The sequence below is a fragment of the Engraulis encrasicolus genome, chromosome 15 (assembly GCF_034702125.1).
Source record: "Engraulis encrasicolus isolate BLACKSEA-1 chromosome 15, IST_EnEncr_1.0, whole genome shotgun sequence".
In the NCBI taxonomy this organism is placed as follows: domain Eukaryota; kingdom Metazoa; phylum Chordata; class Actinopteri; order Clupeiformes; family Engraulidae; genus Engraulis; species Engraulis encrasicolus.
The window spans coordinates 52,915,665-52,938,164 of NC_085871.1; the positions used below are offsets into that span (position 1 = coordinate 52,915,665).

The 22,500-nt window shown below is 40.1% G+C and overlaps 3 protein-coding genes across 5 annotated transcripts in view; 2 read left to right on the forward strand and 1 right to left on the reverse strand.

The window, feature by feature from the left end:
* The window catches only part of nup37 (nucleoporin 37), a 28,200-nt gene extending 27,646 nt beyond the window's left edge, over positions 1-554 (forward strand). For all 3 annotated transcript variants that reach the window (XM_063218082.1, XM_063218083.1, XM_063218084.1), the window contains one exon: positions 148-554. In XM_063218082.1, the coding sequence (XP_063074152.1) occupies positions 148-261 (114 nt within the window). In that variant the 3' untranslated portion in view covers positions 262-554. The remainder of the gene's footprint in view (positions 1-147) is intronic.
* An 11,697-nt stretch (positions 555-12,251) lies between these two features.
* LOC134464733 (cytochrome c oxidase assembly factor 6 homolog) lies at positions 12,252-16,352 on the forward strand. Its single transcript, XM_063218085.1, has 3 exons — positions 12,252-12,385; positions 12,639-12,817; positions 14,135-16,352. The coding sequence occupies exons 2-3, from the start codon at positions 12,674-12,676 to the stop codon at positions 14,228-14,230; spliced, it is 240 nt and encodes a 79-aa protein (XP_063074155.1). The 5' UTR covers positions 12,252-12,385; positions 12,639-12,673; the 3' UTR covers positions 14,231-16,352.
* A 3,060-nt stretch (positions 16,353-19,412) lies between these two features.
* slc13a4 (solute carrier family 13 member 4) overlaps positions 19,413-22,500 on the reverse strand; it is a 45,196-nt gene continuing 42,108 nt past the window's right edge. The window contains exons 15-16 of the mRNA XM_063217814.1: positions 20,351-20,488; positions 19,413-19,553 (exon numbers count right to left, since the gene is read on the reverse strand). Coding sequence (XP_063073884.1) covers positions 19,413-19,553; positions 20,351-20,488 — 279 coding nt within the window. The remainder of the gene's footprint in view (positions 19,554-20,350; positions 20,489-22,500) is intronic.

A 22,500-nucleotide genomic window follows, 5' to 3' on the forward strand; every position in this document is an offset into this window, starting at 1 on the left:
GCCTTCCACTAGACATTCTATTTAAAAGCAAAACAATTGTGAAAAGTAATTCAATGTCATAGTATTTCATAGAAATGTCATGTTAAAAAAAATAGCAGTGTTGACATCACTGCACAACTGTACATATGTTTTGTCATTTCCTTGCAGCCTGTGATGATTGGATCTTCCACGGTTGGGGGCGGGCTCAGCTGGCACCGCAGCCTACCGCTTTGCGTGATTGGCGGAGACAGGAAGCTGTCATTCTGGATGACCGAGATGTGACCAATCAGAAGCTGTCGTTCTGGATGACCGAGATGTGATTGCATAAGACAGGGTGATGTCATTCTGGATGACTGAGATGTGACCAATCAGCTGTGGTCTGGTGACGCCGGACCCGCCTTCTGCACTGCTCTTAAATGAAGACGACTAGTTGGAATAGTTGCACTAGTTTATTTTGATACGCACAGCACTAGTTGAAATAGTTTTTGATACGCACAGCACTGCCTAAGTCTTACTTACTGTCTGTTCATGATCTGTGTTTGCTATAGCAATAATAAAGCTTTATTTTCAATGCATACAGGCTTTGTGTTGTTTGTAATCATATTTATTTTCAATACATACAGGCCGCTCAACGTGTGTTGTTTGTTTCTAATCATGTTTGTGTGCTGATCTATATTCAAAGGGCAAGCAGTGTTTACATTTCAGATTTAAAGGGACACTGTGCAGGAAATGGTCAAAAAAGGTACTGCAATTATGCTGCTCATTGAAACTGGGCGGCCTATTGCCAAATTTGATCTTTAGGCCACACCAATTTGATTTGTTGGTTCTCGGATTTTTTCAGGAAAAAGTTGAAGCGAGAGGGCGAAAAAAAATAAAATAAAAAAAATTAGTCGTGTGGTTATACCACCTGTATATCAGCCTCACATGGACCTCCAAAGGAAGGTGCAAGACAGGCAAACACCTGGACATGGAGAAGGACAGTGTAGAAGGGAATTAAGGCAGCCAAATAGACCAGGCACAAAATTAGCTCACAGGGCAATTATTATATTAATCTGGTTTGAATAAACTGAGATGATTCAACAGTTGAATAGTTGTTGTTTTTCTTTTTTAAAACTGCTATCCCACTCCACTAATTCCACTAAGAGCAATACTGTATTTCACCGCTGCTACTGCTAACCCACAGGGGCTTCAACTTGCCATTGCATGTTTGTCTGTAAATGTTTGAATGTAACACGTTTCCTGATTCGCTAGTCGTAATCGGCATGTTGAAAGGAGTGGTTTTATTGGTTCTCTACGTCACATGACCTCCAACTACTAAAGAGACACCTCCCCGTTCATGAAAACATGCAGTCTTCGTTTTTTTTTAGCGATTTCATTTTTTGGGGTATTGAAACTGATTTTTTTTTTTTCCATTTTGATACAAAATACAAGAGGCGAATCCGAGAACCAACAAATTAAATTGGTGTGGCCTTACATGAAAGTTCACTAAGTATTAAACAAATATTTTCTAGTATGGTCCAAGTACAGATATTTTAGCAGCTAAAAATGGCTATTTTTAGAAATTCAAAATGGCAGACCATGGAAAAGATCCCATTTTTCATGTATGAAAAGTGCAATCAAAAAGCATGAATACTTAGAATTTGATGGTGGTGGTAAGTATTCATGAAAAAGGTAACATTAGTGAATGGGTAGCATGAATTTTGGAAATAAACAACTAAAAATTCTACACAGTGTCCCTTTAAATTAACAAACGGATATTTCAGAGACGTGCTGCATCGGTTTCTTTTCAGTCTCCACCGAGGAGGAATTTTGTCTCGGGAGATGGGGAGGTTGCAGTACCATAAAATTCATAAGTGGACGACACCAACAAGCAATAAAACAGATAAAAGTCAAATGTAATGTACAGGTTTAGAAGCACTGGATGTCCTAACCCACTGTCACTGCACCTGTCCCACCAAATCCATCCCATCCCTCCCTCCAGCATCACCACACCAATTTCAAATCGCAGGAGCACTCCTGCCAATTTCAATATGCTGTTGTATTGCTCACGCTACCCTTGACTTGTCAGTACTCTGTGATGCTGCATTTTATTGGCTCAGCCCTTTCCGAGATCTGAGCTATTCTAATGGGGGCAGACTTTGTTTACATTTTAAAACATCTTAACATAGGCCTACTCCAAATATTTTCCCAAAAGGTATCGCTGTTTGCTAGTTGTCTGCTTATGTTGCACAACTTTTTGGATGTTTTTGGGAATGTTTTATTGAAATGCATACAAACACAAACAACACAATGACCAAGATCTCGGAAAAGGCTGAAAAAAAAAAAAACTCAGGTAGGTCTATTGACAAGTCCAGGGTAGTGTGAGCATTACAATCGCATGCTGAAATTACCCTTCAATGTTCAGCTAGTGTGTTTACACAGAGGGACAGCAATGCGAGTTATTACGTTTGAAAAGTATTATTTTTTGAAAATAGATAGGGGCCTAACTAACTATTGAAACTACTCATTTCTGATGGGACAGGAAATGACTGTGGATCTTGAACTCACTTTGAGTGTAAAAATGTGATGAGTCTAAACATGATGATCATGCACACCGGCGACACACTAAATTTAGTCTCATGACGGAACAATGAAGTGCAGAATCGCTGACATACAGACAGAGGATCAATTTACACCACCCCGCTATACGCAGAGGGGGCAGAAAGGTGAAGATAAGTTCAAGTTCAAGTTTATTATAGCCAAATCAACAGTATAACATACAATTGCTAGGAATGTCTTTGGTATGCTCGTACATTTAACAACACAAATACATATATTTAAGACAAAGACGAGAAAACAAGAGTGGCCATAAATAAACAGGGAATTACGTATACAATAAACATTGAAAGTGCAATAAGACATAATACAGTAGGCTACATAGTGCAAGGTAGGCAGAGGTAGAAGGCCAGGCAGTGGAGTGGCTGTAAAGTGCTAGTGCATGTTCAGGTTCAAGTAGCGGATGGCTTGTGGGTAGGTGCTGTCCCTAAAACGTGAGGTGTTGCATGGGATGCTGCTGTATCTTTTCCCTGATGGAAGGAGTGTGAATAGATGGTGTGCTGGGTGCGTGGGGTCAGAAGTGACGTTCTTGGCTTTCCTGGCTATTCTGGTGTTGTAATGTGAGGCTAGAGGAGTGAGCAGAAGAGAGGGAGAGAGGCTCACCGGAGGAAAGGTGGATGTACTGTCTAAGAGAAGAGGGGAAGGAAGGCAGAAGCTTCCCATCACCTAGAAACTGGCAGGGGGCAAAGGGGTCACTCGTCCCAGGCCCAGGGAGATGGGGGCAGGGCTGATAGTATGCAGGGTCCAGGGAGATGGGGGCAGGGCTGATAGTATGCAGGGTCCAGGGAGATGGGGGCAGGGCTGATAGTATGCAGGCCCAGGGAGATGGGGGCAGGGCTGATAGTATGCAGGCCCAGGGAGATGGGGGCAGGGCTGATAGTATGCAGGGTCCATGCCTGATTTCAGGCTTGACAGAGTGTTCAAAAATAAAAACATTGATAGTAATTAGCCATTAGGTTATTCTTATCTCAGAAAGTGTTAGAGGTTCAGGGTTTTCTTCTACCATCAGACTTGAATAATGGTCATACACAGGCTATTAAATGTTTGAATAATGTTTCAAAATAGGCCTACACTATGTCACTATGCAGTATCTTGTCGTCGTCGTTAGAGCAGGGAAAAAAGTTCAGGCTCAGGACTTTTTTTCACTATCACCCCTGCAGGGGTCAGAAATGGGTCCTAAATACATTGGCTGTGTCTCAAATGCTGCACTTGTGCACTGTTTTTCAGTGCCTAGGGAGCTCACGCTGAAAATTTCAGTTGAGCCAGTGTGACGGAGCTCATCTTGCACCTGTTCACCCCCCTCGGGGATCGAAGGTGCGACCTCGTCAACTACAACGGTTCAGCAATGGGAAATACAGTACGAGACTGTATGAGGCTATCGGAGGGAGGTTTACCAACGTTCCACGCCACCCAGGTCAAAAAAATGTGTACTTAAGTGTACTTTAAATATATTTAATTTTCTGAAAGTATATTTAAAGTACACTCTACTTATCAAGTACAGTACTTAAGTATGGTATTTAAAAATATACTTATAGTTAAGTGTATTTTAAATATATTTTAAAATAATTTGTATTATTAAAGTTATGTACTTAAATATAGTTTTATGAAATATACTGTTAGTGTATTGTACTTTAAATGTATTTTAAGTATATTTGTATTTTAAAAGTAATATGCTAAGTGTAGTATTGTCAAATATACTATTAGTGTATTATATTTTAAATGTATTTCAAGTATATTTGTATTTTAAAAGTAATGTGCTAAAGTGTAGCATTATAAAGTATACTATTAGTGTATTGTATTTAAATGTATTGTAAGTACATTTGTATTTTAAAAGTAATGTGCTAAAGTGTAGTATTGTCAAATATACTATTAGTATATTGTATTTTAAGTCTAATTTAAGTACATTTGTATTTTAAAAGTAATGTGCTAAAGTGTAGCATTATACAGTATACTGTTAGTGTATTATATTGTAAGTGTATTTTAAGTATCTTTGTATTTTAAAAGTTATGTACTTAAGTGTAGTATTATAAAATACACTATTAGTGTATTGTATTTAAATGTATTGTTAGTACAATTGTATTTTAAAAGTCATGTACTTAAGTGTAGTGTTATGAAATACACTATTATTGTATTGTATTTAAATATATTTTAAGTACATTTGTATTTTAAAAGTAATGAGCTTAAGTGTGGTATTGTTAATTATACTAGTAGTATATTCAATTTTAAGTCTATTTAAAGTCCATTTGTATTTTAAAAGTAATGTGTTAACGTGTAGTATTATAAAATACACTATTAGTGTATTGTATTTAAATGTATTGTAAATACATTTGTATTTTTAAAGTAATGTGCTAAAGTGTGGTATTGTTAAATATACTATTAGTATATTCTATTTAAATGTATTTTAAGTACATTTGTATTTTAAAAGTAATGTGCTAAAGTGTAGCATTATAAAGTATACTATTAGTGTATTATATTTTAAGTGTATTTTAAGTATCTTTGTATTTTAAAAGTTATGTACTTAAATGTAGTATTATAAAATACACTATTAGTGTATTGTATTTAAATGTATTGTAAGTACATTTGTATTTTTAAAGTAATGTGCTTAAGTGTGGTACTGTTAAATATACTTTTAGTATATTCAATTTTAAGTCTATTTTAAGTACATTTGTATTTTAAAAGTAATGTGTTAAAGTGTAGTATTATAAAATACACTATTAGTGTATTGTATTTAAATGTATTGTAAATACATTTGTATTTTTAAAGTAATGTGCTAAAGTGTGGTATTGTTAAATATACTATTAGTATATTCTATTTAAAGTCTATTTTAAGTACATTTGTATTTTAAAAGTAATGTGCTAAAGTGTTTTATTAAAAAATACACTATTAGTGTATTGTATTTAAATGTATTGTAAATACATTTGTATTTTTAAAGTAATGTGCTTAAGTGTGGTATTGTTAAATATACTATTAGTATATTCTATTTTAAGTCTATTTTAAGTACATTTATATTTTAAAAGTAATGTGTTAAAGTGTAGTGTTATAAAATACACTATTAGTGTATTGTATTTAAATGTATTTTAAGTACATTTGTATTTTTAAAGTAATGTGCTAAAGATTGTTTTTAGAAAATACACTATTAGTGTTGTGTATTTAAATGTATTGTAACTATATTTACAAAATAAATAAACTAATTACTGGCCAAAGTACAGTCATTTTCCTAGCAAAAAATTTCTATATCTGGAACATGGACAAGAACCTCAATTTATGATGATGATGAATGACTCCCCTTTTTCCAGCATGAATTTTGGAAATAAACTACAAAAAATCATACACAGTACACCATTATAGTAATGTATGGTATTAGAAAATGTACTGCTAGTTAGTATTAAACTTTGTTCTTAAAAAATGTACTCAAACATAGTGTTAGAAAATATACATTATCAGTTATATATACCTAAACTTTATTTTACGACCTTTACAAATATGCATATTTTTTTGCATACTTACTATATTGCCTTTTTGACACTAATATTAATTGTCTTTAATGAAATGTACTCACTTATAAAGATTTTATGTTATTTTTCTTGTTGTCTTGAACCACTTCAAGTGTATTTTAAGTGTATTTGTATTTTTAAAGTAATGTGCTTAAGTGTTGTATTTGAAAACATACTGTTAGTGTAGTGTATTTTAAGTGTATTTTAAGTATATTTGTATTTTAAAAGTAATGTGCTAAAGTTTGGTATTAGAAAGAATATTTCAAACGTACTTAAAGTTAAGTATGATTTTAGAATATTAAGTACACTTGTACAAAGTTTGATTTTTAGTACCAAAAAGTCAACTTAAAATGTGTTAAAGCTCTACTTAATTATATTTCAAGTGTATTTAAGTATACTATAAGTTGTCCCAAAATAACATTCTTTAAATACACACTTTTGAAGTATATTTTAAATACAAAAATACATACTTATTAAGTATATTAAGTACACTTTTTTCACCTGGGTACTTTTTTAAACCATCATTTTAGTGTATTTTAACCTAGGCTTATTTATTCATTATGCTTTGTAACATTAAATAACCTTCCATCTTCCATTTTGTTAATGTATTTTCATGGTAAAAACACCATATTGAAGAGCACAAACAGATCTTAAAAAGGCATGCAAGGCCTTACCTATTAACCTTTTAAGCACAATACTGAAGTCTGTACTTAAGTTGTGTTATTAGTGTATTAAGTGCACTTTAAGTGTACTTTTTGGTGCACAAATTAAACATGTAAAAGTGTCTTTAATTCGATAAAAGCATACCACCACCAATGATTTCTAAGTATTATAATTAAGTATATAAAAGTATACTTAAAGTGTACTACTCAAGACTATTACTTCAAGAACGTAATTGTGCCTGTCAAAGGACAGGTAGTTGTGGTCTAGTGGTTAGAGTGCAGGTCTGTGGTTCAGTGAATTGTGGGTTCGAATCCTGGTTGAGGCAGTGGTTGTTGTCTGAAGTGAAGGTGAAAGGAAGGTTCATGTGAATGGCTGATGGTTGTGAACAAGACAATGTACAATGGAAATGAGTAATTGGTGATTACATTAATGTTTTTTTCATATACTTTTGAAATATATTTAAAGTGTACTTAAAATAAATATATTTGAAATGTGCTTAAAGTAAAATCTACTTGTAGTATACTTAAAATACATTAGAGTCAATACACTTAAAATGTACTTAAAGCGATTTTTGTGAATATATTTGAAATGTACTTAAAGTAAGTATGTTTTTAGTATATTAAGTACACTTGTACAAAGTTTGATTTTAGTACAAAAAAGTCAACTTAAAATGTGATTAAGCTCTACTTAATTATATTTCAAGTGTATTTAAGTATACTATAAGTTGTCCCAAAATAACACAACTTAAGTATGTACTTCTGCAGTATACTATAAAGTACTTTCTCATGACATTGAAATAGATTTCTAATGTACTTAAAATGTGCTTATCCGCATGCTAAAGTTCACATTAAACACATTTTAAAGTGACTTGGTTAGTATACTTATAATGTACTTAAAGTTAAATATATTTTTAGTATATTAAGTACACTTGTACAAAGTTTGATTTTAGTACAAAAAAGTCAACTTAAAATGTGATTAAGCTCTACTTAATTATATTTCAAGTGTATTTAAGTATACTTTAAGTTGTCCCAAAATAACACAACTTAAGTATGTACTTCTGCAGTATACTATAAAGTACTTCCTCATGACGTTAAAATAGATTTCTAATGTACTTAAAATGCACTTATCCACATGCTAAAGTTCACATTAAACACATTTTAAAGTGATTTGGTTAGTATACTTATAATGTACTTAAAATTAAGTATGTTTTTAGTATACTAAGTACACTTGTACAAAGTTTGATTTCAGTACAAAAAAGTCAACTTAAAATGTGATTAAGCTCTACTTAATTATATTTCAAGTGTATTTAAGTATACTATAAGTTGTCCCAAAATAACACAACTTAAGTATGTACTTCTGCAGTATACTATAAAGTACTTTCTCATGACGTTAAAATAGATTTCTAATGTACTTAAAATGCACTTATCCGCATGCTAAAGTAAACATTAAACACATTTTAAAGTGACTTGGTTAGTATACTTATAATGTACTTAAAGTTAAATATATTTTTAGTATATTAAGTACACTTATACAAAGTTTAATTTTAGTACAAAAAAGTCAACTTAAAATGTGTTTAAGCTCTACTTAATTATATTTCAAGTACATTTAAGTATACTATAAGTTGTCCCAAAATAACATTCTTTAAATACACACTTTTGAAGTACACTTTAAATACAATAAAACGTACTTATTAAGTATATATTAAGTACACTTTTTTTTTACTTGGGCACCTCTGTGCTAGTTAGCCTCCGTTACACTCTCCCCCTTAAACCTCACTCCCATCCCGGGTCACGGCACCACTTTGACGGAGCTCATCTTGCACCTGTTCACCCCCCTCGGGGATCGAACGTGCGATCTCGTCAACTACAACGGTCCGGCAATGGGAAATACAGTACGATACCGCTGGGCCAAGAGACTAGTCTCTCGGCCCAACGGCACGAGACTGTATGAGGCTATCGGAGGGAGGTTTACCAACGTTCCACGCCAACTCTGTGCTAGTTAGCCTCCGTTACACCAGTGCACTGAAAGTGCCAGGATGATCCCCTAACAATGGCGGGAAAATGCAGTGCAGAATGATGGACAAGGGCCATGTCTCAAATCACGCACTTGTGTCAGTGCACTGACAGTCAGTGCACAGTGCACACAGTGCACTGAGGTCTTTAGTGCATAGGGTCGTGGAAAAACTTGAGCACTACGCACTGTGCCCTCGCTGGAAGTGACGGCTGAGCATGGCATTAGCTCGGCAAAATATTAGTTGGCTACTGTTTACAATGCACAGCGTCTGGTGCGTGTTTTTTTCCATTTCCTTCACCCAAAAGGACAACAATCACACATAAAATACTTTGGTTGGCATGAAAAGGTTGGTGTCCCATCAACATTACTTACAGAATTAGGAGACTGTTGACCAAACTCTTCTACTGAACTGAATGCCACATTTCCTCCATGTCATTGTCAACATGGCCGCCGTTTAGTGCATGCAGTGTCCATCATTCAAGCACTGCATTCAAGCACTGCATCATCCTGGCACTTTCAGTGCACTGGCTCAACTGAAATTTTCAACGTGAGCGCCCTACACACTGAAAAACAGTGCCCGAAGTGCACAAGTGCGTGATTTGAGGCACAGCCACTGTCTGCACGCACTAAACGGCGGCCATGTTGACAATGACACGGAGGAAATGTGGCATTCAGTTCAGTAGAAGAGTTTGGTCAACAGTCTCCTAATTCTGTAAGTAATGTTGATGGGACACCAACCTTTCTATGCCAACCAAAGTATTGTATGTGTGAATGTTGTCCTTTGGGGTGAAGGACATGGAAATACAAGCACCAGACACTGTGCATTGTAAACAGTAGCCAACTCGTATTTTGACGAGCTAATGCCATGCTCAGCCGTCACTTCCAGTGAGGGCACAGTGCATAGTGCTCAATTTTTTCCACAACACTATGCACTAAAGACCTCAGTGCACTGTGTGCACTGTGCACTGACTGTCAGTGCACTGACACAAGTGTGTGATTTGAGACACAGCCATTGTGTGCAATGGATTTGGGGCCCTTTCGGATTACTGTCCTGGGCCCAGCCAAGCTGTCTAGGGCCATGACCTCACTCATCAAGGTGAACCGGTCTCTCTGACTGTAAAACAAACACTGAACATTTAGCTGGGTGCATAATCAATTATTTTACATTTTACTGGTTTAATGTTCTTGCATTTTGAAGTATGAATACACCAGTAGAAGAGAGGAGAGGAAGATGATGAGAGAGGCGACTATAATGGCTGCTGGGCACTGGACTCATAGAGGTAGAAAATAACACTAGAGAGGACCCCGCCCCCCCTTTTACGGCAATCTGTAGCGGCCATTATCTGGAGGTAGATCAGAGAAATGGAAATTAACGGAGAACGAGGCTCACCTCTGTCAAAAATGGCTTAATCATGTGAAAATGTCCATCAACACACTATACAAGGACAATAGTTGAAGTGTGTTGCTAACTATGTTCATAAAATATATTATTTGATTTTTAAATGTATTTTATCGACTCATATGATTTCAGTAGATATGTAGCCTGACATTTCAAATCTGGTCTTTGATTAAAGTGTTACTTTATATTTACACAGTTTTAGTTAATTTCTTGACAGGGGTGGGCGTGTTCTCCATTGACTTGCATTGCCTGAAAGTACCTCAACCACAGACATCATATATGAAGACTAGATGCGCCATCCGCGTTCCCGTCATGCAAGTCGAACGTCCGCGCATGGCGGCCATGATAGAGCAGCCTGTTGGCTCAACCAGTTGCACTGAGTTTTTGGTGATCCATACTCTTCAGATGGCCATAATTCCCTCAAATTTACGTGTATTTTCGAAAGGCTTGGTTTGTTATACAGTATAAAAAATTCCGAACGTAAGTGTTATGTTGATACTGCATAGTGATTAATATTCACGTTATATTATATTATATTACATTACATTACAATGTGCATGGGCCTACAATCATGTATAATATGGTTTAGTAGGCTTATTCAAGTAATTAAATAGATCCCATAAACAAATGCATTTATTATTCTTTTATATTTTGAGTAAAATAACAATTAAACGGTCCCATGTGTGCTACATTCTGCTTTGGGCTCGACAGCTCTACCCTGTGTTCAAAATGAGTCATGACGCTTAGAATGAAATTGTTGCGATGTAATCTCTCTTCCAGTACCTCATCTGTCGCCTTTAATTTGATGCAAATGCGATTAATATATGCCTTCCATCAACGTAATGTACAACAACGGTTAAAATGTGTACTTGCTATTGGTCCATCTCTATTTTTTGACAAATAAATAAGTGGGAAGCATATTGCTCTCCTGTGCGTTTTACCTCAGTCTGCACTTAAGTTTTAGGGAGCCGTACTATTTATATACACGTGTCAATATTTCAGCGAAATAACAGCATACATATTTCAGCATCTCAACGTCTGAATTCCTCAGTTAACTTCAGGTGTAACGGAGGCTCTGTGGAGAGTTTAGGCTGCGCTAATATGGCCGACCTGTGCGGACGAGCTTGAAATACGCGATGACGTATCTAGTCTTCATATGATGTCTGTGGTACCTACACTACCTACGGAAGTTGGGAAGCTCCAGCTGCCATTTCCCAGTGCTGTCGCAAATTGCTGTGTCCTCTCTAGTGTTATTTTCTACCTCTATGGCAGGACTACTACGCCGGCGAGACGGGTTCGATTCCTTCCGGCCCGTGTCATTTGCCAATCCTTCCACACATCTTTCTCCCAACTCGTTTCCTGTCTCTCCCACTTACACTGTCCTATCTCGAAAAAATAAAGGCTTGAAAGCCCCCCTAAAAATATCAATTAAAAAATGAGAGGGAGGCTCAGCAGAGGAAAGATGGATAGAAGAGGAGGAGGAAAAGAGAAACCACCTATCTGCTGAGAGTGGGGGACAAAGGGATAATTTCTTGTCCCGGGCCCAGGGAGAGAAGGGGCCCAGAATTGTGTGTATTGGATTTGGGGCCCTTTCGGATTTGCCCCGGCCCCAGCCAAAGCTGTCAGTCCTGACCTCACTCGTATCATGGTGAACCTGTCTCTCTGACTGTAAAACAAGATTTGACTGAGTATATAATCAATGATTTTACATTTTACTGGTATAATGTTCTTGCATTGTGAATAATACACCTGTATTCTCATATACTAGGCGCCATCATCAGTGGTGTTTTGCCTGTCATCGTTACCCAATCTGTAATTTCTCTCTATAAACGGCTCTGAATTTCTCTGTATTTTAGCGCCATCTACTGGTGGCATTTATGACTGACAGTATGTAATATAAAATGAAATGAAATAGAATACCCTGCCAATGCCATTGATAGGTCAAGAAAAACAAGATGGTAGGGTTGAAATAGGATTTTTGACAGTGCGAAAGTGGTCCATCTATTTATACAAAAACGTATTTTATTCTGAAAGTCTTTGTACATTCGCTACGACTCTTATGTAGCTCTATGAACTCTTATTTTGAAATACGGTTATGACACATTACCGGAAGTAGTGAAAACTTTTGACAACAAGCGTGCATTTCTGATCATGCATGTTTGAAGTGTCCCCTGACTGTCTTATCTGTTGTGATGTTATGCTATCAAACGTTGGTTTTGAGTAGTTTGGCAAATTCTCACTGGTAAGTCCCCAGGCTTAACGTTGACCGTGGCTGGAAAATGACGTTGAAGGAAGGAAAGTTTAGTTAGCTTCCTTAGCATCTTGATGCTAACGTTGAATAAGCAGGCAGAGGTCATTCACGTTGCAGTCCCTCTAAATGAAGAATGAATGCTTTGCGCAAAAATATATGACGCCACGCTGCTTGTTGTTGATGGTCAGGTGTTTAGAGATAGGCGATAACATCTGCACACCTCATGTTTAACTCCTCTCTGCAGCTGCCTTTAGCGACATCATTCAAGACTGACTGACAATGTCGGCTCCGACCAAAGAGGAGAGGCGAGTCTGCTGGGCAGCCAGGGATGAACTGTGGAAGTGTCTGGACCTCACCGGAGATAACGCCGAAGTCTGCAAGAAGTTCCAGCAGGACTTTGAACAGCAGTGTCCGGCACAGTGGGTGAGTGGTCGCTAGTTAGCGGTCATCCATATAGGGTGTCGCACGTCATGTGTGTTCAACTTCTGCTTCACTTTATTTATGTCGCGTTTACAGTAACTGATGGGCTGTATTACGCATAACCTCAATCACTGCTGAAAGCTTGAGCGTACTTTTATTTCCACGAGTCATTGTCATTTAAATGTGCCCTGTTACTGACCTGACCTAACCTGAGGGGTTAGCTAAGGTAATGGTAGCTGCTTGTGTTGACTGGTGTCAGTCATAACTCATAACCCTTTAGTGTGCCACTTGAGGTCGACATGGATGTGCGTGAGTGGGTACAGGAGGGCAGTATTCTCTTACCTGTTATGTATCCATCTGGTGTGCTCTTCTCTTACCAGTGGTGTAGTCTACGTAGAACGCAGGTATACGGAATATACCCACTTCAAATCAGGGATTTCAGTATACCCACTTAAAATTGATTGATACATTATTTAGAATAGCACAGACATATACATACCCACTTCAAAAAATGCTCAAATATACAGTATACCCACCATAATTAAGTAGACTACACTACACCATTGCTCTTGTGGGCAGTCATGGGTGAGCGGTTAGGGCGTCAGACTTGCATCCCAGAGGTTGCCGGTTCGACTCCCGACCCGCCAGGTTGGTGGGGGGAGTAATCAACCAGTGCTCTCCCCCATCCTCCTCCATGACTGAGGTACCCTGAGCATGGTTCCGTCCCACCGCACTGCTCCCCATGGGGCGCCACTGAGGGCTGCCCCCTTGCACGGGTGAGGCATAAATGCAATTTCGTTGTGTGCAGTGTGCAGTGTTCACTTGTGTGCTGTGGAGTGCTGTGTCACAATGACAATGGGAGTTGGAGTTTCCCAATGGGCTTTCACTTAACCACCATAATTAAGTAGACTACACTACACCATTGCTCTTACCTGTTGTGTATCCATCGCATTAAACCCTTTTTGTGTGACTAGAGAGACTAGAGCTTTTGCCCTGTGTTACTGCCCAGTTTTCTGTTCTAATTCGGGGTATTTGTTCAAAAAGGTTGTGAACCACTGTTCTACAGTAATTCATGTACATCTCACTGTCCCCTCTGTCTCTTAGGAAAGGTGCACAGCTGAAAATTAGCCTTGTGGCTTTGATCTGGCTCAATTGTATATTGTGCACTGTCCCTAAAGCCCCCCTAAAATAGGCCTAACAACGGCCCTGTCCCTGCTAAATAAACAATAAAATGTTTAAAAAATAAATAAATGGAAAAATCACTTTCGCCCCAATACACATTACTCATCATTGGTTTCCCCGTTTGCTTGTCATCTGCAGGTGAGCTACTTCGCTAAACGTCGTGAGTTCCTGAAGTACAAGGATAAGCTCCAGAAGGAGGGGTATGAGCCGGCGCAGGGCGTCCCCAACTCGTAGCCACCAGGCAGCACAAGGGACGACCAACATGGAGTGCTTTCCAATGTGCAGACTCCCATCCTCAGCCTGTGCTTGCGGCCTAGTGTTTTGCTGACGCCTCACCTCTGTGAAGAAAACAAAAAAGTTTCCCTGCAGTCAGCCTAGCCACAACAACAACTTTTGGGAGACTGTTCTTCATTCTCCATCCTGATTGCAAATGAGTAAATGACATTAGAATTGCGCTTTTGTGAGATATTGAATTGAACTTCTGTCGTCAGTGACGTCATCGTGAGGTCACACGCAGGCAAGGGAGGACGGTAGTGCGCACATTGGAAAGAGCCCATAGCTTGTCAACGGCTCCCTTTCCTGGTTGGACTGCTGGACACACAATGGAGCTCTGGAGTTCCTGGTCCCCAGAATACTTGTAGTGGACTGCACCCCAATGGGAACCCCACACCGCTCGAGCCAAAATGGCACCCAATGTCTCATTGGTGGAGGCACAGAGCGTGCGTTACAATATGCAGCCTTGCCTCCTCCACTTGTGCTTGTGGCCTCCTGGCCCCTCCTCCGTGGAGAAAACGATAAAGTTTCCCAGCTGTTTTTCATTCACCATCCCAATTACAAATGAGAAAAAGACTCTACAATTAAGCTTATGCAAGATATTGAAATATGATGCTGTTGTCAGTGATGTCATCATGACACATTACTTCCTGATATGAGGAGAAGCACAAATGGAGGAGGCAAGGTCGCATATTGTGTGTGCATCTTAATATGGGACCTTGCCTCCTCCACTCGCTTCTCGTCATGATGACATCACTGACAACAGCATTATATTTCAATATCTTGCAAAAGCTCAATTGTAGAGTCTTTTTCTCGTTTGCAATTGTTATGGTGAATGAAAAACAGTCCCTCAAAAGTTGTTGTGGCTAGGCTGACAGCTGGGAAACTTTATCGTTTTCTCCACGGAGGAGGGGCCAGGAGGCGGGGCGAGGAGACAAGCGCAAGTGGAGGAGGCAAGGTCACATATTAAGACGCACTCTGTAACTCAATCAGAGACTCTCGGAACCACACACACATGCACACTCTTAATGCGCTCACAAGGGTACGCTACAAGCCCCCTTTCCAATGAGATTGTAATATATTTGATGTGACATCCTGTATTTTCCTTATTTATGGAAGTGTGTAGTGTGTGTGTACGTGAGTGTGGTTGTGGTTTATCAATGACAAAACCCATGAGCCTGTCCTCACTCTGTGCCCTGAGACACCCTGAGACAGACTGCTTTAAAGGACCAGTTTGGTCAATTTCAATATGCTGTTGTATTGCTCACGCTACCCTTGACTTGTCAGTACCCAGTGATGCCACATTTTTCGGCTAAGCCCTTTCCGATATATGAGCTATTCTAATGGGGGCAGCGTTTGTTTACATTTTAAAAAAATGTAACATAGGCCTACTCCAAATATTTTCCCAAAAGGTAACGCTGTTTGCTAGTTGTCTGCTGATGTTGTATAATCTTTCGGATATTTTTGGGAACAAATAAAAATGTTTTTTTGAAATGTAAACAAAGCGCTGCCCCCATTACAATGACCAAGATCTTGGAAAAGGCTGAAGAAGAAAAACAAATAGCCCCTCAGGTACTGACAAGTCCAGGGTAGTGTGAGCATTACAACTGCATGTTGAAATTGACCTGACAGGACCTGAACTGGTCCTTTAAGACTACTGTATACTTGTGTGCTGAGATGATGTTTTCAATATTAAAACATTTAAAAAAGAACAAAGAAATGTTGAATATTTGCTACTGAGATGTTCAATGTTAAACAACAAAAACAAATGCTGAGTGTGTGCTGAGATTTTCAATATATACCAAAAAAAACACGCTGACGCTGAATGCACTGGTAGCCATTTTATTTTGTTTGATCTGAAAGCTGAAAGTGTCCAGTAAAAAGCTGATACAGTACAGGAGATAAACATAGGCCTCGCTTACATGACGATTTTAATTCAGAATTTAATAGTAAACAGTCGAGTTTACGTTGAACTTTTATTTAGTTCCGAATTGTGAATTGCGGAATTAATCTTCATTCAGAATTCAATTGAGCTCATTCTGAATGAAACGCCTGATGTAAATAAGGCCGTAGACGAGAGCAGAGGCGTCAGATCAGATCAGGCTGGTGGTGATTTCAGCAATATGAGTAGGCACACGCGGCAGGCAGGCAGGCACTTTAAAATGACATCTTTAGGAATAATACACAATAATAATAATAATACTTCATAGTTCTCTTCTGTTATGTACAAACGATTTCTAGCCCTCTCCTCTGCAGGGATGACATGTTGTGCGTTGTCTAGATCAGTGTTTCTCAACTGGTGGGTCGCAGAGAGGTCATGGGTGGGTCGCGGAACCGTGGTGTAAAAACAACGTAATTCATTGATTCGCTAATTTAAAAAAAAAAAAATCCATCTTTTCCTGCAACAATTTACAACTTTTATTTTGATAGGCGATTGAACGTGTGTCATCTGTCGTCATAGATAAAATCAGTCATCCAGTCAACCAGTCATCCGAGTATCGCTAAAAAAATTGGGTCGCGACCGAATGAGAGTGGAAACCAGAGACTGTTCCAGTTGAGAAACACTGGTCTAGATAATATAATATAAATTATCATCATCATACCTCCTAAATTACCCCTCAGCTCAACTGGCACATGTGAGTAGTGTACAATAGCCTTCTGACCTCACAAAATTGCAGCCAATTTACACAATTATAAAGTGTGTATGTATGTAGGTATGTTTAAGTAAATTTACACAATTATAAAGTGTGTATGTATGTAGGTATGTTTAAGTAAATTTACACAATTATAAAGTGTGTATGTAATGTTTTATAAACGCCACAACAAGGTTGCTCTCTTCCCACGATCGTTACCTTGGTGACCGGGTGTTTTCTTTGATTTGATTGGTTGATTGGGTGAGCAAATTGGCCTATTAGCATTTAGACTGGCTCAGCAGTCAATGCCGTATGAGGCCCTAGGTTACCACAGTAACTACCGGTATATAGCATAGTAAGTAGCTACACATCCAAATGAGCATTACAATAACGTCACTTTCATCTTCTGAATGAAAAACAAAAAAACATTTTAATAATACATATAATAATGGATATAAAGAAGCCCCACACTGCAGAACCTCATCTTGCTATAGTGGACTAGTAGTAATACAGCTCAAAACGTGATCAGGGCTGCCTGCGCATTTAAGACATCATCACACATCACACCTGCTGTCTGTGTGTCCAAGGCTAGACCACACCCCTGCAGAGTTGGGTCATGGTGTACCATAATAAGAACTCAACATGAAACAAACTAACAAACGGAAGACTTCCATAAGGACTCGCCTTGTATGGTAAGAAAAAAATACTTTGTAACGGAAAGTAGAGAAGATTGGAAGACAGAGCGACCCCCCCCCCCCCATCTTCTATAAAACTGTTGTCTTTCCACTCAACACGACGGGAAAGAGAACGTAATAATATAATAATATCATTCATCCTGTAAGAAGTCTTTTCTGTATCCGAGGACGGTGAGAGAGCAGCGTACATCTCTCCATCTCTGTAGCGGGCGGCCTCCTCCATGGCAGCATCTTCCTGTATCATATCCGGGTGTCTTTATGTCATCTGTGAGTCCCACCTCAATATCCAACCTCTCGTCCTCACCTCGTGCTTCTGGCCTCATGCATTGCTGAAGCACGCCTCCATCCATGGAGAAAACAACGCAGCCTGGGCACAACAACTTTTTTGGGGGGACTTTTTTGACTTTCAACATCCTGACTGCAAATCAGAAAATTATTTTTGAATTGTGCTTTTTTTGAGAGGTATGGAATAGAACTTCTATCGTCAATGACAAGGCCACAAGTACAGTACAAGAAGAGGACGGGAGATGTTGCACTGTGGCGCCCCCTTGTGTCTAAAGGCTGCCAGTGATAATTGTGCACATCCCAGGAAAAGTTGTAAGACAAAGGGCTGAAGGTTTGGAGTGGGCAGTGCGCCAGCTCAAAAACCCTTTTTTCTTTGACATTTTTATTCCATAGCAGAATTGCATTTTTACCCTTATCTTCATCAGATTATCTAGGTGATTATCTGATCAAGACAATGGTCGAAACATAAACCTGTCATGGAATAAAAAAAAATCAAAGAAAAAAATATTTTTCTAGTGTTCGGACTCCTCTAAACTATAGCAGTGTGTTCTGTCAGTACCTGGGGTCCGTATCTCGAAAGCACCTTTGCTAACGATGGTAGCAACGTCCTTCGTAAGAGCGACTCAACTCTCTCTCGACAGCGACGCTCACCACTAAATCCAAGGGAATGGTAAGACAGTCTTAAGACGGTTAGCAACGATAAGAATCGAGAAACGGACCCCAGGATGTTATGGGGGAGTCCTTGCTGTGGTCATGGGCTATTGTGCTGCACTGCTGCCCCTAGAGGCCGGTGGTGGTGGTGTTTCTCTTGACATGGGGGGGTGTTGTGGTTGTTTGCTGTAGGCCGGGGGTTGTGTGCTGTGGTATAGCGCCCCCTGGAGGCTGCTTCTGGTGGTGTTTCTCATGACGGCCCAGTGCAGTGGAGGTGTATCACGTATCAGGGTGCCGTCATGTTCTGTTGCAGGGTGTCGTAGTTGTTGTTGTTGTTGTGTCCTGTAGAGGAAATGTGCTGTGCACTGCTGCCCCCTAGAGGCTGCCGGTGGTGGTGTTCCTCATGACGGCCCAGTGCAGTGGAGGTGTATCACGGATCAGGGTGCCGTCATGTTATTATTAGGGTGTTCATGTTATGTTGCCAGGTGTCGTCATCGTCGTTGTAGTTGTGTCCTGTAGGGGAGATGTGCTGTGCTGTGCACTGCTGCCCCCTAGAGGCTGCCGGTGGTGGTGTTTCTCATGACGGCCCAGTGCAGTGGAGGTGTATCACGTATCAGGGGGCCGTCATGTTATTATTAGGGTGTTCATGTTATGTTGCCAGGTGTCGTCATCGTCGTTGTAGTTGTGTCCTGTAGGGGAGATGTGCTGTGCTGTGCACTGCTGCCCCCTAGAGGCTGCCGGTGGTGGTGTTTCTCATGACGGCCCAGTGCAGTGGAGGTGTATCATGTATCACAGGGTGTCGTCATGTTATTAGGGTGTCGTCGTTGTAGTTGTTGTAGTTGTGTCCTGTAGGGGAAATGTGCTGTGCACTGCTGCCCCCTAGAGGCTGCCGGTGGTGGTGTTCCTCATGACGGCCCAGTGGGGGAAGTCGTTGAGCTGGAAGAGCGGGACCCCCCAGGTGGAAATGGCCAACATCACCACCAGGATACCGATCAGGTTCACCCCGAAACCGGCCTTCACCTGGACACGGGAGAGGAGACACCATAGAGAAACACAGTTAATATGTCATCACTAATATGTCATTACAGCAACACACTGATCAGGTTCACCCCGAAACCAGCCTTCACCTAGAGACGGGAGAGACATGTTATAAACACAGACGGGAGAGGAGATACCATAGAAACCCATAATGTTAATATGTCATCATCATTAAAATGTCATTACAGCAACACACTGATCAGGTTCACCCCAAAACCAGCCTTCACCTGGAGACGGGAGAGGAGAGATACAATAGAAACTGTTACTGTAATATGGCATCATTAATATGACATAACAACACAACATAAAAAAACAAAAAAACAACATAAAAAACTAAACTAACATAAAACACTAAACATAGTCTCACCTGGAGAGAGGAGACACCATAGAAACACAGTTAATATGTTGTCATTAATATGACGTCACAACACAAAATAGAAACGTTCACCCCAAAAACCCTCCTTCGCATGGCGATGGGAGAGAATCGTGATGGAAACACCATTAAGACTATGTCATCATTACACCAACACACTGATCAGGTTCACCCCTCATGGTCAAGTTTGTGTGTGTGTGTGTGAGAGAGAGAGAGAGAGAGAGAGGGGGAGGCCAGGGAGAGCATGTGTGTGTGTGTGTGTGTGTGTGTGTGTGTGTGTGTGTGTGTGTGTGTGTGAGAGAGAGAGAGAGAGAGAGAGAGAGAGTGTGTGTGTGTGTGTGTGTGTGTGTGTGTGTGTGTGTGTGTGTGTGTGTGTGTGTGTGTGTGTGTGTGTGTGTGTGCTCACCATGTCTCGTATCTGGACGTGTCCGTAGCTGAAGACGATGGCGTTGGGGGGGTTCCCAACCGGCAGCATGACACCGAAGGAGACACACATGGTGGTGGGGATGAGGGTGTGGAGAGGGTTGATCTGCAGCGTCTCCGACTGGAGGACAGAGGGAGAGAGAGAGAGAGAGAGATGTAGAGAGGTAGAGAGAGAGATAGAGAGAGAGAGAGAGGGAGAGAGAGAGAGAGAGAGAGATGTAGAGAGGTAGAGAGAGAGAGAGAGAGAGAGAGAGAGGGAGAGAGAGAGAGAGAGAGAGAGGTAGAGAGAGAGAGAGAGAGAGAGGGAGAGAGAGAGAGAGAGAGAGATGTAGAGAGGTAGAGAGAGAGAGAGAGAGAGAGATGTAGAGAGAGAGAGAGATGGAGAGAGAGAGAGCGAGCGAGAGAGAGAGAGAGAGAGAGAGATGGAGAGAGAGAGAGACAGACAGAGAGACAGAGGATTAGAAGTTACACCAAACATTTTCTAGGTTCAAACGTCACTAATGTCCCATTATTTCAACAACTAACACTGGTCTTTGGGAGTCAAAGTATTGTCCCAATACTCTTCTGAGTTAATCTGCAACGTCTACGACTGGAGGATAGAGAGAGAGATAGAGAGGGAGAGAGACCAAAGGTTCAAATGTCACTGGTTACCCTAATGTCCCATTTCAACAACTGACACTGGCCTTTGGGGGTGCACATCAAAGTATTGTCCCAGTACTCTTCAGAGTGAGGGGAAGTGAAATGTGGGACTACGAACTACAAGAAGAGGGTTCTTTTCAATATCCTAGCTCAATATCAATAGTTCAATATAGCACAATCGAACAGTCATTTTCTCATTTGCAATCGGTTTGTTGTCTGGCGGCAAACGCCAGACTAAAGCAGTTCGAAAAGAACGCACAAGGCAGCGTGGGTACTCCCAGGCTAATCGGTATGTTGAATGGCCCCTAAAAGTTGTTGTGACTACGCTGACAGCAGGGCAACATTATCATCAGTGATGTGCGAGGCCTCAAGCACAGGTCGAGGATGGGGGATGAAACCAAGTGAAGTGGGAGAGGGGAGAACAGTGGCGTAACTATAGCAGGTGCAGCAGGGATGAAACCAAGTGAAGTGGGAGTGGGGAGAACAGTGGCGTAACTATAGCAGGTGCAGCAGGGATGAAACCAAGTGAAGTGGGAGTGGGGAGAACAGTGGCGTAACTATAGCAGGTGCAGCAGGGATGAAACCAAGTGAAGTGGGAGTGGGGAGAACAGTGGCGTAACTATTGCAGGTGCAGCAGGTGCAGCCGCACCGGGGCCCGCGACCACAGAGGGGCCCGCGACCGGGCCGTCTGAAGTGCTTCGCGGGCCCTCCTTCCCTCGCTAATAGCGACTTAAAGAAAAGTTGCGTACAGTAACCAAATCACTTTCACATCTCGTCCAGACACTATTTATAGACCGTGCCAGAATCCCACAAGACGGTGGGAATTTAGAGTATTAAATCAATTGCAAATTGGCACTTTTAGTTACTATATTCCTATAGGTCATTACATGGGCAGTCAAATTATTCAGACAAATGTTTCAAATAGCAATAAAGGTAACACATGAACGCTATATTTGTACATTTTATTTTTTACATTGCGGCCAGAAATTGTGGGATATATATTTTCATACACTATCACTGGCTGTAGGCTATGTAGACAGGGAGCGCGAGTCGCCAGTGGTTAGGAATTACCACATGATTGATTCCCTTACCAATTCAAATTAAATGCATGCTGGTCAGTCAAAACGTGGCCTTTTGTTTTCATCGTATCTATTTTGTCGTAGTATGCGTTGTTGGCTTTCTTGAACGCGGAATATAAAATGAGTTTAGTCACTTCATTCGCCAAGAATAGAGATGGCTACTGGCTAGCAGGATAATATGGATATTAGACCTCGGATATTATCTAAGAAGATTTCAAAGACGCTACGAAGAAGGTAAGGTCAGGTTTCCCTACAATAATGTTCGCCGTGGCATTATATTGATTTCATATCACTCATCTCCTTCAGGTATTTTCCAATTGTTAGGATAGGATAGGATAGGATACTTTTTTTATTCAATATCTTTTCAGGAAATATGTACAGATCATTATTTTTAACATTGATATTGAAAGGTAAA

What these genes read in the sequence shown, in the direction of transcription:
- LOC134464733 (XM_063218085.1), top strand. Translation starts at nt 12,674, where the DNA reads ATGTCGGCTCCGACCAAAGAGGAGAGGCGAGTCTGCTGGGCAGCCAGG. An exon ending in AGCAGTGTCCGGCACAGTGG is followed by an intron (nt 12,818 to 14,134) that starts GTGAGTGGTCGC and finishes TGTCATCTGCAG; the next exon opens with GTGAGCTACTTCGCTAAACG.